Source organism: Idiotropiscis lumnitzeri, chromosome 20 (assembly GCF_059441095.1).
Source record: "Idiotropiscis lumnitzeri isolate Australia: NSW breed Sydney's pygmy pipehorse chromosome 20, RoL_Ilum_1.0, whole genome shotgun sequence".
Taxonomy (NCBI): domain Eukaryota; kingdom Metazoa; phylum Chordata; class Actinopteri; order Syngnathiformes; family Syngnathidae; genus Idiotropiscis; species Idiotropiscis lumnitzeri.
In genome coordinates, this window is record NC_142410.1 from 13,151,622 (window position 1) to 13,164,244 (window position 12,623).

Genomic DNA, 12,623 nt, shown 5'->3' on the forward strand with positions numbered 1-12,623 from the left:
AGGTGCGTTCGCTTGTGTCAAATCATACAGCACTTATGTACAATGATAATAGATTTATGTTCTTGACATTACATCTGTACAAGTGCGCGTGTGTGAGAGAGAGCGTGACCTTGGGTGAAGTTGAGGTCACCTCCTCCGTCTGTGGTTCCTGCTGCAAAACTGTGACCCAGTGCTGGTTTGCATGTACTCACCTGCACACAAAAAGGAGTCGTTAGTTTATGCATGCGCGTGTCCATGTGTGTGTGCGTGCACTGACCGTGTGCGTGTCATTGACGTAAACCGTCACGTCCGTCATGTTGACCCACTGATGAGCTGAATGAACAAAGCCCGTCACTTCCTCAACAGCATTCGCGTAAAGTTCCTGCAAACACACATCACAGACTGCTATGAGGTCACGTCTTTCTCACACGCACACACAAAACACACACACGCGCACGCACACATGCACGCACCCTGGCCTTCCTGAAGATGTTGTGTCCGATGATTCTGGTGCTGTCAAACATGTCTTCTCCAGGTCCAAATGCTTGACACTCCTTAGTCTGAAACACACGTACACACTTCTCGATTACTCTATGCGTGAATGCGTGTGTGCGTGTGCGTGTGCGTGTGCGTGTGCGTGTGCGTGCGCCTTTACCCCTCCATCAGGACACGAGCTGTTCAAGTAGTCACAGGCTAATCCAGAGTTGATGCAATGAGGACCTTCAATGTTTGGACTCACATCACCGAGATTACTGGACGAGAAAGCAGCCACGAAAGCAGCCTGACACACACACACGCACACACACACACAATCATTGAGGGCTGATTCACTTTGGGTTGGATTTCTCTCAGATCTTGTTTCGCATACATTTGAGGGAAACAAGTTGTCCAATATGACCTGACTCAGCATTTTTGGAATCTTGTGGTACGTATTTTGTCAAAATCTTGTCATGTTGTTTTTCAATTGACATTTTGCGCTTTCGTGAATGCTAAAAGCCGTCTTCTAAGTAGCGCCGCTTTTGCACCTGTTCCCAATTGCGCACACCAACAACACACAACTCAGGCCGATTCACTTCGGACTTCACTTCACCGCAACTTCTTGCTGACCACATCGTGGATAAAAAAAAAAAACGGAGAAATCCGTCACCATGAGGCGGCCAACTCGTCTCCAGGCCGGTGAAATCCTAAACGCGGTCCTGATGTTCCGAATTTTTAGTTCAACGTCACGTCACCTGTCCGGGCAGCGCCGCGGGATTCTTGTGGTTCTCCATCAGGTAGGCGGCATAGCCCAAGTTGTCGGCACTCACCAGACGATTGGTCGTCTTCATGCTAACGGCGTGCACCGCGAACCAGCTGGGAAACGAGCGAGACCGGGAGTTTGAGCAGTCCGGTGCTGTGCGGCGGCGGCGGCGGCCATATTGACCACGCTGCGGTTACCTGAGCACGCCCACGCCGTCGCCGTCCAGATCGGTGAACTTGAGAAGCACAATGTCCTTGTCCACGTCGTCTTCATACCTGGAGGGGGCGAAGAGTCCGAATCGGTGACGCCGGCCATCACGTCAGGTGACCCGTCGGAAATTCTGACCTGTTTTGCTCGTCCGGAGGGTTGTTGCGGTACGAGTGAGGACTTCGGTTGACGCTGCTGGCGCTCACACGTCCTTGATTCTTGTAAATGCGTCCTGGCCGCACGGTGCCATGGGCTCGGTCTATACTCTGGATTGGAAGGAAGCGCAGCACATTGTTTGAACAACAGGATGCGTCCATTTTGTTCGCGCCGGACGATGAAGCGCTGACGGACGGCAAAGGACGTCTCACTTTGACAATGCCCTTGACCAGCGCTTGTATGGACGAGCTGAGGTAGCCTTTGCTGCTGATCATGAAGAGCGTGTACTGGAAGTAACCGCCTGGGCCGGAGTGCGTGTGGGTGCCACTCAGGACCACGTTGTCCTGCCGGTACCGGTTGCCGTATTTCACCTGCAGGGCCTTCAGGACCTGCTCACGTGAAACGTGGCCACGCACAGGCAAACACGATACGTAAACCGGCTCAGTGTGCGTGCGTGTGCACGTGTGCACGTGTGCGCGTACCTCCAGCCTCAGCCTCTGCGAGACCATCCCGACGTCCACGGTGACGAAGACGACTCTACGGCGGCCGTCGTCGATGATGAAGGCACGACTGAACAAACGGGTGTGTATGCCCGCAGCGGTCTGCTGAGGGTTGGCGTACCCCATCTACACGCAAACACGCGCACGGATGCGAGCACGCGCACACACATGAGCTGCGCAACACGATCAACAGAAAGTGTCGCGAACAGAGCGAGTCAAGCGACCAGAGGAAGTTCGGCGGGCGGTCCGGTGCAGTCGGCGCGTCCAACTCCGATGAGGAATGATGGCGCTGGGCCGGGGGGCGGAGTAACGCTGGGGGGCGGAGTCGGGGCGGGACCTACCGCAAGCACGAAAGCGCTGAAGACCAAATGCGACAATTACCCCGATCGCGCGCAAGCACGTCCTCACTTGTGTTTGCGGTGCGCGTGGCCGTCATGGCGATCAGAGTGACGCTGACGGTCGTCATGGCAACAAATAGGAGGGTCAGTGTCGCTTCCAGGTTGGAAAGAGCACAAATCTTCCTGGCGGCCATCTTGTTTGTCAAACTGAGACAGGAGAACATTGTTGACTTTCGTTTCTCGTGGAGAACTTTGCTACACGAGTGTAGTGATAAACAATCAAACATGCCCGTAGACAAAAGAAGACAGCACTTCAAAACACAAAATGACACATTGCAACACGAGCCACAATCCAACCTCAACCAAGTAGTTTCCAAGATTCCAAAACGAGCGCAACCCAACTCACGAGTGCATCGGCAGTCGACAGCAAAGGTTTTGCGTGATCGTTATCGCGCCGCTCCAAAGCAAAGTTCACACAATGATCGCGGTTGTAAAGCGACACTGATAACTTTTAGGTCACAAAGCAATTGGAAATATGTGCAATGTGCGTGCACACATTTGGGTCAACACACGTGATCGATTTGGTGGCCATTCGACGCCAACGTGCGCTTCGGCCCCCCAAACTGCACGCCAACCTTTTTTTTTTTTTTTTTTTATTTCTTTTTTTGAAGGAAGTCTTGTGTGGCACACCGTCAACTTGTAGACACATTTCAGGTTTCAAACAAAGGTCAAATTTATTTTGTGAAGAATCAACACCAAGAGGGAAACAATCATGAAGTGGAACAACATTTTATTTCCTTCAAGTCAAAACGGCTGTTGCTCTTCAGAAAAGGCCAGCAACAAAAAAACAAAAATAACCACAACCTGATTTAAAATCGTCCTGAAATCTTCTCAATCACTTCCTGCCGGTTTTGGAACGTAACCGGCGCTTGATGATCACGTGAGCACTTTCCTTTTCCCTGAGGTCTGCAACCGCCGCCGTGCCCGCCTGGACATGCAAACAAACAGCAAAACAGGTACACACGTCAAATGAGGAGCAAACGGCGTGTGGAAACACATGCGTGTGTCCTCACACTGACCAGATGCGGCAAGATTAAAAGCGGCGTGGCCACTTCCTTCCCATAAAGCTTCCTCCGCCCTCGTTTGGATTTGGTTGCCATAGTGACAGATTGCCCGAAAATGCTTTTAGCTGAGGGCAAAACACAAACGACTGAGTGAACGGCAGCGCCCCCTGCTGGTGGCAGTTGCAACTGTGCGAGATTGTCGTCACCTGTGCCGCTCACGACGGAAAGAGGCACTGACGGTGCGGTCGACGGGATTGCGGAGGACGGCTCCTGCAACCCGTAAAAGACGATTTGGGAAGAACAAGGAGACAAAAAATAGAAAGACAAGAAGAGAATGAAGAACCTGAAGTGGCTTTGTAATCCTCCAAGCGGTCTCACCTGCGTCACGTTTCTTATGTCCGCTTGCTTGTTCCGCTTGTTATCGCTCGATGACAAGCCCTAAACGGACGGAGGCACGCACAAACTGTCGTCAAAGTTGGCGTTGCAAAATGCTTTCAAAAGTTTCCCACCTCCACTTGGCAGCTTTTCCTTTTCCATGCCGCACTTTTGTTGTTTGATTTGGTGTCGTTCAAAGGACAACCGAGCTGCGCACTAACAAACGGGTCCTGCACATGCAACACACAACTGCGATTGAGTCGTCATCCTCATTATTGGACATGTTGTCATGGTAACTGTTGAGCGCACTACCGGTCTCCGCCTCTCCTTCCTGTCGTGCAGCCGCTGCATTTCTTCCTTCAGCTCCTCCACCAGTGCCAGGTTCTCCTTCGGCTCCTCCTCCTCCTGGCACCGCCGCACTTGAACCTTGACGCACTCCAGTTCTGACGGCCGGAAAAGCGCGAGCAGCGACTTAGTGGTCAACCGACCGAACAGACGATCGGGAGACATCATCCTAACCTCGTCTCATAGCAGCCGTCTGACTCTCAAGATCTTCAACGAGCTTTTCCTTCACACGCAGGACGCGCTGGAGCTCTGATGCGCACACGCAGACACACACATTATGAGACCAACAGCACATGCGCCCGCGCGCTCTCACCTTGCTGTCGCTCGATGTCCTCCTCCGTTTTTCTCCGCAGGACGGCGTTCTGTCGCTCAAGCTCGCCAAGCTGCTGGCAGTATTCTGCTTTCTGATTGGCCAATTCCTCTCTGAGCTGCTCACACTTCCTGTCACTACAGAAAGAAGCAACCGGGTCAACAAGAACCCAATGTACTTTGCCGCCACCGCCACCACCTCATGAAAACCTTTTTACCCCAATTAAGCCAAACATTCGAGTTGCGCCAAAGAAATAAAGATTTTCTCTCCTTTTGCAAATGTGTCCGACCTGCTTTTGGCTTTTCTAACTGGTGAATATTGCCTCTTTGACGCAGCCCGCAAGCATTTGCCACTTTTCAGCCTGTTGTTGTCCGCACTCTGAAATCAGTCCAGCAGACTTTCTCCTTCTGGCGTCACTGTGACGCTGCTCTCAAACTGGATGTGTGCCCGCCTTGCATTATCAGTTTGAACTTTTCAATAATTTGCTCATCAAAACCTGCGCATCTTTTCTTGCGTCACTTCCAGGATGACTCTGGATTGGTGGGCGGAGCTCGCCACGGCCGCCTGGCACTCCTTCTGCAGTCGGGCCATGTTGGTGTGAAAAGCGCTCAGACCCTCGCCCTCCTGAGTAGACAGTCGTCGAGTCAAAGCGTGGCCACGCTCGTAGATACGACTAAACATTCGTCGACTGACAATAACTTCCACTTCCTGCGCCTCGGCTTTGGCATCCGATTGGCCCTCGAGGTGCTGATGGCGAGCCTCGGCGTCAGCCAGTTGATCCTTGGCGACGGCAACTTCCTGTTGCAGATTGCGCTCCAGGGAGCCCACCTGGTGGCAAATGTTTGCCAACATAGTTAGACAAAAGGCACATAACAGACGAGAAGAGACAAAAAAAAACAAACAAGGTAGAATCGGAGGAGGGAGAGAGAGCGAAAACAAGTCAAGTGTGAGAGAGGGAGCAGGAGGGAGTGGCAGAGAAAAGAACAGCAAAAGTGAAAGAAATGAACAGAAAATGGAAAAGAAAGAAAGAATAAAGACAGGGAGAAGGGGAAAGAAAATGGATAAAAAGGAAATGACAGGAAAAAGAGAAAAAGATTTACTGAGGGGGAGGAAAAGAGAAGAATAGAAGAGGAGAGAGAGAAAAAGAGACAAAAAGTTGAAGAAAGAGCGACAAAGGAAAAAGAAAGCCATGAAGAGACCTGTGCCTGCGGTGCAACGATTTTGTCAATCAGCGTTTTGTCGCTTGGCGTCCATCGGCAAGTTTGGCGTCGCCCCGACTCGGCAGACGACAACGTAGCGCCGCACTTGTCGCACTCGCGCTCCTTCGCTGGAGCCATGGAGAAAGCAGAAAGGAAGTGACATCATCGCTGGCACGGCCCGTCGGACGCTCGCGTTAGCGCGCTTACCCGTTAGCTCGCGAACGGCGCCGTCGTCATCCGGAAATGGCCACACGGGGGCGCTCCGCCTTCCTCCTTCCTCCACTGTGTCGTCTTCGATCTCCTTTCTGCGCCGTCGCTTCGCGGCAGGCGGGCGGTCAACCTGAAGGGAGGATCAAAGAAAGTTGTCGGAGCAGCGAGGGAAGGAGACGACGGAAGAAAGATGTCACCTGAGTGGCCAGCTGCAGTTTCTGTTGCACGTTAAGAGCGTCCACTCGAATCTTCTGCAGGTCTTGTCCCACCAAGCTGAGGACTCCCTGGAGAAGCGCCGCTTCCGGCTCCTCCTGTTTCTCCTCCACGGCGTCGGATCACGTTAGTTGGCGCCACGCACACGCGTGCACACACGCACTCACCTGAGCGGTCCGAGCGAGCAGGTTCTTGAGGATCTCCAGCCTCCTCTCGGCTCGCTCTTCCAGGATGGCTCGCTCCTTCTCCAGACGCTCGCTGATCGAAGCGCAAACGGCGAGAGGCTGTCATGCCGACGCGGCCGGCGGCTCGGCGCCATCGCTCACCTGTAGTCTTTCTCCATCTGCTTGAAGAGCTCCATGAACTCTGCGCAGACTTCCTCTCGGATCTGAGCCTCCGCGACCAAACGAAATGCTGCCACCTTCGCCGACGGGCGCGCACGCACGCACAGGCGACAGACGCTGATTAGGTCCCGTGACATTGACGTGATTGAGCAGCATGACACGATTTGTTGATTGGATCGACGCTAACGCTCGTTTCGAGGCGCGACGTGCCCTGACAATGCCAACCACATTTGGCCAAAGGCACATGGCGCGCCACGACGTAGCGAAATCCGGAAGATCGGCGTCAGCGAGAGTTTCGCGTCCCGTTTCAGCATCAACAGCTCAATGCTGCGTTTGCTGCCTTAAACGCCGAAGAAATCAGCCGGCATGTCCGCCAGAAACGGAGGCAACGTCTTCTCACCAACTTGCTCAAACGCAGCCGAACTTTCAATGTAATCCAAAATCCCAAATCAGAAACCGGGAGTCTCGCTAAGCCTTCGTGACTCTAAAACTTTGAACAACATTGTTCGTTCAGCCATAGTAGAAGAGTTCAACTACCTCCATAATCAACCGCAAATTGTTTTGTACCGGTCAACATTTTTAGGTCTTTGAAGAGCTCTGTCGTAGCCTTTTTTTTTTTTTTAAATTTCTGAAAAACGGTGGGCTGCTGTCCCAACACCGTCTACCTTGTCCTCGTCCTCCATGCTCTCCTCTTCATCGTCGCCGTGCTCGTCTGCTGCCTTGAGCACCGTTCCCTCCGTCAGACTCCCGTCATCATCTTCCTCGCCGTCGTCCTCCATGACGTCCTCCAAGGTGGTCTCCCAGGCGATCAAGGAGCTTTTGCGTCCGCACGCCAAAACGTTCCTGCGCCGGTCGGCCTCATTGATGAGGATGGACACTTCCATGGCCGACCTGAGGGAAGCGTCGTCCGGGCTTGCGGGCCTGGAGTGCAACACCACTACCTGGAGAACAAAAAAAAAAAAGAACTAGCACCTCTCTCGCTCACACATGACCCAAAAAAACAAAACAAAACAAGTTTTGTAAATGCAAAAAGTCGTTGCAGCACGACTGGAAAGTTGGATGGGAAACACGCGAGCACCTTTTGGGCCAGGGCGGAGAACTTGAGGACGTTGAGCGTCTCGTCCGCGCAGGACGAGTTTTGGTTGACGTTGACCAACATGGACACCTTGCCGGCACCACAAAAGAAGAACTGCAGAATGTGAGTGAGCTTGGACTCCCTGAAGGGAACGTGATGCTGAAACCTGCACGCCAAAAAAAAACTATGTGACAAACTGCCACCGGACTGAGCCACCTTTTCGTAGACACGACACGACACGGCACGTACTTGGCGTTCTGCTTGATCCTCATGGCGTTGATGCACTTGCCGAGCACAAGGAGCGAGTTGTTGATGTTCCCGGCCTCCTTGAGCCGTTCGCCCGTGTTGCGTGTGCGAGAGCAGCGCTCGGATCCGGCCAAGTCGCACAATGTCAGCCTGCGCGCACAAAAAGGAATGAGTGGGAATCACTTGGGGAGGGGAGGACGTGACAGCGGCGCTCACTCGCTGACGCCGAGGAACCTGGGGACGGCGGCGGTGGCGTCTACCCGCAGAATCCTGACGGAGAAGATGCTGTGGCTGTGCAAACGAGGCGAAGGCGGCCGTCGGTGAGAAGAAACAAAGTCACGTGCCGAGCGACAGACCGACTGACCTCCTGCTCGACTGTTGGTTGAGTCTGGTGGAGGCCAAGCTTTGGTTTTTCTTGCCGATGTTCACGACTTTGAAGGCCTCTTCAGCGCTGCTCACCGGGACCCACTTCAGGTCTGCAACACGCACGTGCACGTGCACACGTGCACACGTGGGTCCGGCTGCATGTGTCTCCATGTTTTGTGCACACGTTACCTTTGATGAAGGAATTTCCTTTGACGTCCTGAGACAGACGCAGCACTGTCCTCTTCACGTGTCCTCCCGGGACCTGATCACATGATCACATGACTCCAACAGCCCCACGACACCATCACGCGTGTGCAAGCTACCTGCTCCAGGAGGTCATGAATATTGTCGTTGTAAATCTCACAGAAGGAAACCCAAACACAAAAGCGAACAGCGGCTGGCACGTCCAGACACAAGCGATCGCTCTCAGAAAGGCTGTTGATGCTGCAATGGGAGCTCAGAAACGAGGCTGACGCACGCACGCGTGCAAAATACACACACACACACACGCACACACACGCAGTGAGTTGATGTCATGAGCAAAAATCACATGATATCAGCGACAAAAAAAAAAAGAAAAAGTGAGCAACCGTCAAGACAAGTCGATCTGGCAGATGTGGCGTTTTTGTCAGTCTGCAGAGACAAAGGAGAAGACAAACGCATGACGTCACGGCGACGCGCGAATTGACGTCGTGCTCAGTCCACCTCTCGGACGGTCCTCAGCAGACTCAGTTTTCCGGCACGCTCGGCTCTCTGCTGCTCCGACGTCAGTCGGCTGAAGTCTCGGCAGCGGTGCGGTTTCAGATCGCAGGTGGCGTGCAGGCGACCTTCGGTGCTGTTGAAGATCACCCACAGGCAGCGCGGCAGCAGGCCGCTGTCGTGCTCCGGGCCTGAAAAGGCAGACGGTCAGACAGGCGAATGGACGCAAAGACGTACGGGCGGCTTTGCGGCGCTCTAACCCAGAAAGGTGAACGTTTTGCCGGCATTGGTGACGCCGTAAGTGAAGAGCAGACAGTTTTGTCCGTGCAGAACGTCTCGCACCAAACCACGAACCGATCCGTCAAACACTTTCCTTTGACTGGCGTCCGGTCCAAACACCTGACAGGAAGTGACATAACGGGTCATCAACGAGCTCTCAATCACGTGTCGCTCGTTTGGTGCTTTTCTACTTTCGGCACTCAAAGCGCTCGACGTTGTTCCCTCATCTCGCAACTCGGGGTTCGTTATCTCGCTCAAGGACACGTGGTCACAATGGTCGGGGACTCCAACTTCAACCTCTGAGTTGGGAGACGACGACTCTGGCACTAATCCGCGCCGGCCCACCACGTGCGAGGCGTGCCTTTGTCTCGGTTCTTGAAGTGTGCAAGTCCTCAGGATGCGGGTGGGGGAGCACGATGAGTTTTTGTTTGTCCGTTGCAGTCGGATTTTGCGGCGGCACCAAACCAGACTGCGATGGATGAACACAGACCGATTCGATGACTGAACTGTGGCAGGCCGTGCGTCCTCATCAGTCTCAGGCAGTCCAGCGCCGCATCCAGGATGTGTTCGTTGCACCACGCTTCAGCGAAGCACAGCGCGCCAGAACGTGCAAAGGCTTTGTACGCTCTTGTGAGAAGAAAAAGTTCATCCACCAGCAAAACTTTGTAGGTTTGTGAAAAAAGTCAGAGAGCAGACTCCTTAACCCTTCGCGACTCTTCCGTCGTGTCAGCAGGCGGCAAATACAAATACAAAACTGGAGAGGCGACCGCTCGCGTTGGCACCATCTTAGCATATTTTCAAGTTGGCGTGTGCATTTACCTGAGTGAAGGTGAACCGCTGAGCAGTTTGCGGAGGGATCTTGTCAGCTTGCCTATTGGACTGACTGCTCCTGGGAGCTTTCAGGACCACAGTCTGAGGTCCCTCAATGGCCACGCAGTCCTGAGCACATTTGCGACACAACTCACAGCCTCGCCACGTTCAGTCAGTCAGCGAGCGAGCCATACCTGCGACTCGCCACTCTCTGCTCCTGTGAAAGGTCGAACCCTGAGGTAGACCTGCAAGTTCTCCAACCGACTCTGAACTTCATCCTGAGGACAAAGCCAAGTCGATTGACGAGTCACATGACAGAGCAGACGATACAGAATTGTGTTTTCTTTTTTTTCTGGTTATTTGTGACTGTTTTGTTGGATGGCTGCCAGCGTGACCTGCTGCAAACCAAATTGCGCTGAAATCGCCATTTCAATAATGTGACGTGACGTGACATCACCTGCTTTGCCAGAGCAGAGAATTCATCCAGCAGATTTCGCTTGATGTCGTCCATCTCCACCGGGCCGACTCTCTCCAGCATCTCGCCCGCGAAACAAGACTCCATGCTCTGGGCCCAAACAAAACACGTGCACGTGCACGCGCACCCCCACACACACACACACATACACACACACGCACGCACACACACACACACACTAGTTAACATGCTTTCAATTCGCTTCAGATCATGATTTGACAATGAAAATGGAGTCACCTGCGCATGTCTTCAAGTGGTGTAACATATTGTCAACGAGCAAGTGAGTGACATTGATACAAAAAGTCTATGCAAGACAACACACACATGCGTCTGTATGCCATGAAATGTTATAAGTAATAACTTGTGCGACTCCATGTTGCACATTTCAAAATTGCAATTCCAAGCGTTTCTTGTTCTCCAATCATTTTTGGAGGTATGACCTCATTTTCCTGACCTCGGGTGACGTTCGACACCTCACATTTGCAAAATTATTTCTTCTGATTGGAGTAATACAAGTGACATTTAAATGTAAATATTTGACAACTCCATAACAGTAAGGCAGTGTGCTTTAATCCAAGACAATAAAACGTTTTTTAATGAAAATGTTGCGTGCACATGACGCCACATGAGCTTTTTGTTATGAAGCAGTTACCACATTTCTATGGCGCAGGTTGGATGGAAAGCTTCACACAATTGTTCACGTGTGGCCATCGCGACATTTTCACGGACGTTCTGGTGGCCAATTCCAAACAGTCTCATCATTTGGACTCTGTTCGCGATTGTTTCTTTGGCATACTTGGTGAGTCGTCGCTGTGAGAAGCGCTCTTGGAATGAACCGTTGGCGTAAAAAAGATTTTAGGTCCAACAGTAAACGCACTGCTGTACGTGTAAGACGTTTGACGCAAATGTTTGTGTGTATTCTATAACACGTATAAGACGTCTACGACATGTTGCTGTAAAACTTAACTCACCGATTTTCTACACGCGACGCAATCCCGCAACTCGCTCGCTTGTAGTTCGTCCGCCCTCGATTTTCGAAAGTGCAAACTAAAGAGTTGACCAATCCGTGAAACGATAAAGCTGCAACGTCATCACAACGCGACGGCAAGTTTTCTTCTCCTTCACTTGGCGGTTGGCTAACGAGCGTTTCGATGGGCTGCCGCCATCTACTGGACTGATCAATGGAATGTTGAGCAGCAGCAAGGCAGGGAAATCCTGTTTTCAGTTTTAATAAAAAATAAACAACTTCTCCCACTTTCTCTCTTGATTCTGCAATCTCAAGGAGATTGGCAAATTCATTTTCCTACAGCAAGGTGGTCATTTGTTTTTTTGCTCTCCTCCCATCTTCTTCAGTACAAATGTCTTTGTGTCACATATTTTCCAGTTGTCTTGCATCTCCATCTTCAGTCTTATTAAGCGGAATTTCAAGGGTTATTGATTGATGCGTCCTCCCTCTTACCAACCTTTTTGTCGTGTGGGTTTGCGTTCAGTCGTAACGAGAGCATCGGGAGGGACACTTCAGTTTGCCGTGAGCGGTCTTAAGGTCTGCCGCAGAAATTCCTCACATTTCACTTCATTGGCCAAAAGAGTATTCATATATAATAAATAACCTATCTTTGCTTATGCATCGAATCCTAGAGAGAGAGAGAACAACTGAAGCATCCTCGAGATGGCTGAAAGTATGACATGCATGCTTTCTGTGACATTTGTTGGGTGGTGTGCCATGAAATATTTCAGACTTAGCGCCTTGACTCAATAAAGGTTAGGAATCACTGCTTTAGAGCACTGCTATCAAACTCACAGCCCGGGGGGCCAGAATCTGGCACACCCAATCACTTTACGTGGCCTTTTATGCTCATTGACTTCTTGCAAAATGGCCTCCACTTTTAAAAACTTTGAGATATTTTTGACACAAGATTGACAGCCTTTATTGGGAGATTTTGTCAAAGGGTTTCTTTTGCTTCCAAATCATCAAATCCAATCAAGAAAGCATCAGAAAGTTTTCATCAGTTAGCACGTTGTGCAGTGGAAGAAAAAAATGATTTGGTCCGCGCAAACGCCACGGCGGCCTCTGGAGCGCGATCCCACATGCTCCTGCCGGGCGTGCACGTTTGGGGACGGCCTCAGTTGACGCCAACATTATTCTTTGGCTTTGTACCCAACACTTTTCCAATTTTTTTTCTGGCATATATT

At 51.7% G+C, this 12,623-nt stretch overlaps 2 protein-coding genes across 2 annotated transcripts in view; both read right to left on the reverse strand.

Annotated features, from left to right (window-relative positions):
- The window catches only part of asah2 (N-acylsphingosine amidohydrolase 2), a 5,012-nt gene extending 2,398 nt beyond the window's left edge, over positions 1-2,614 (reverse strand). Inside the window, exons 1-11 of the mRNA XM_088285093.1 lie at positions 2,491-2,614; positions 2,307-2,419; positions 2,065-2,208; positions 1,795-1,971; positions 1,565-1,692; positions 1,417-1,494; positions 1,212-1,332; positions 635-760; positions 453-539; positions 257-361; positions 110-191 (exon numbers count right to left, since the gene is read on the reverse strand). Coding sequence (XP_088141219.1) covers positions 110-191; positions 257-361; positions 453-539; positions 635-760; positions 1,212-1,332; positions 1,417-1,494; positions 1,565-1,692; positions 1,795-1,971; positions 2,065-2,208; positions 2,307-2,419; positions 2,491-2,614 — 1,285 coding nt within the window. The remainder of the gene's footprint in view (positions 1-109; positions 192-256; positions 362-452; positions 540-634; positions 761-1,211; positions 1,333-1,416; positions 1,495-1,564; positions 1,693-1,794; positions 1,972-2,064; positions 2,209-2,306; positions 2,420-2,490) is intronic.
- A 514-nt stretch (positions 2,615-3,128) lies between these two features.
- On the reverse strand, positions 3,129-11,529 carry kif20bb (kinesin family member 20Bb). The gene is given in 26 exon segments (XM_088283654.1): positions 3,129-3,408; positions 3,500-3,609; positions 3,691-3,754; positions 3,863-3,922; positions 3,994-4,089; positions 4,169-4,302; positions 4,379-4,503; positions 4,505-4,651; positions 5,011-5,138; positions 6,121-6,243; positions 6,304-6,394; positions 6,463-6,566; positions 7,146-7,421; positions 7,559-7,721; positions 7,805-7,951; positions 8,018-8,092; positions 8,166-8,277; positions 8,357-8,429; positions 8,491-8,636; positions 8,758-8,800; positions 8,873-9,057; positions 9,127-9,265; positions 9,965-10,084; positions 10,150-10,233; positions 10,413-10,520; positions 11,402-11,529. Coding segments are annotated over 25 exon segments (2,943 nt in total). The 5' UTR covers positions 10,518-10,520; positions 11,402-11,529; the 3' UTR covers positions 3,129-3,315.
- Between the last annotated feature and the right edge of the window lie 1,094 nt (positions 11,530-12,623).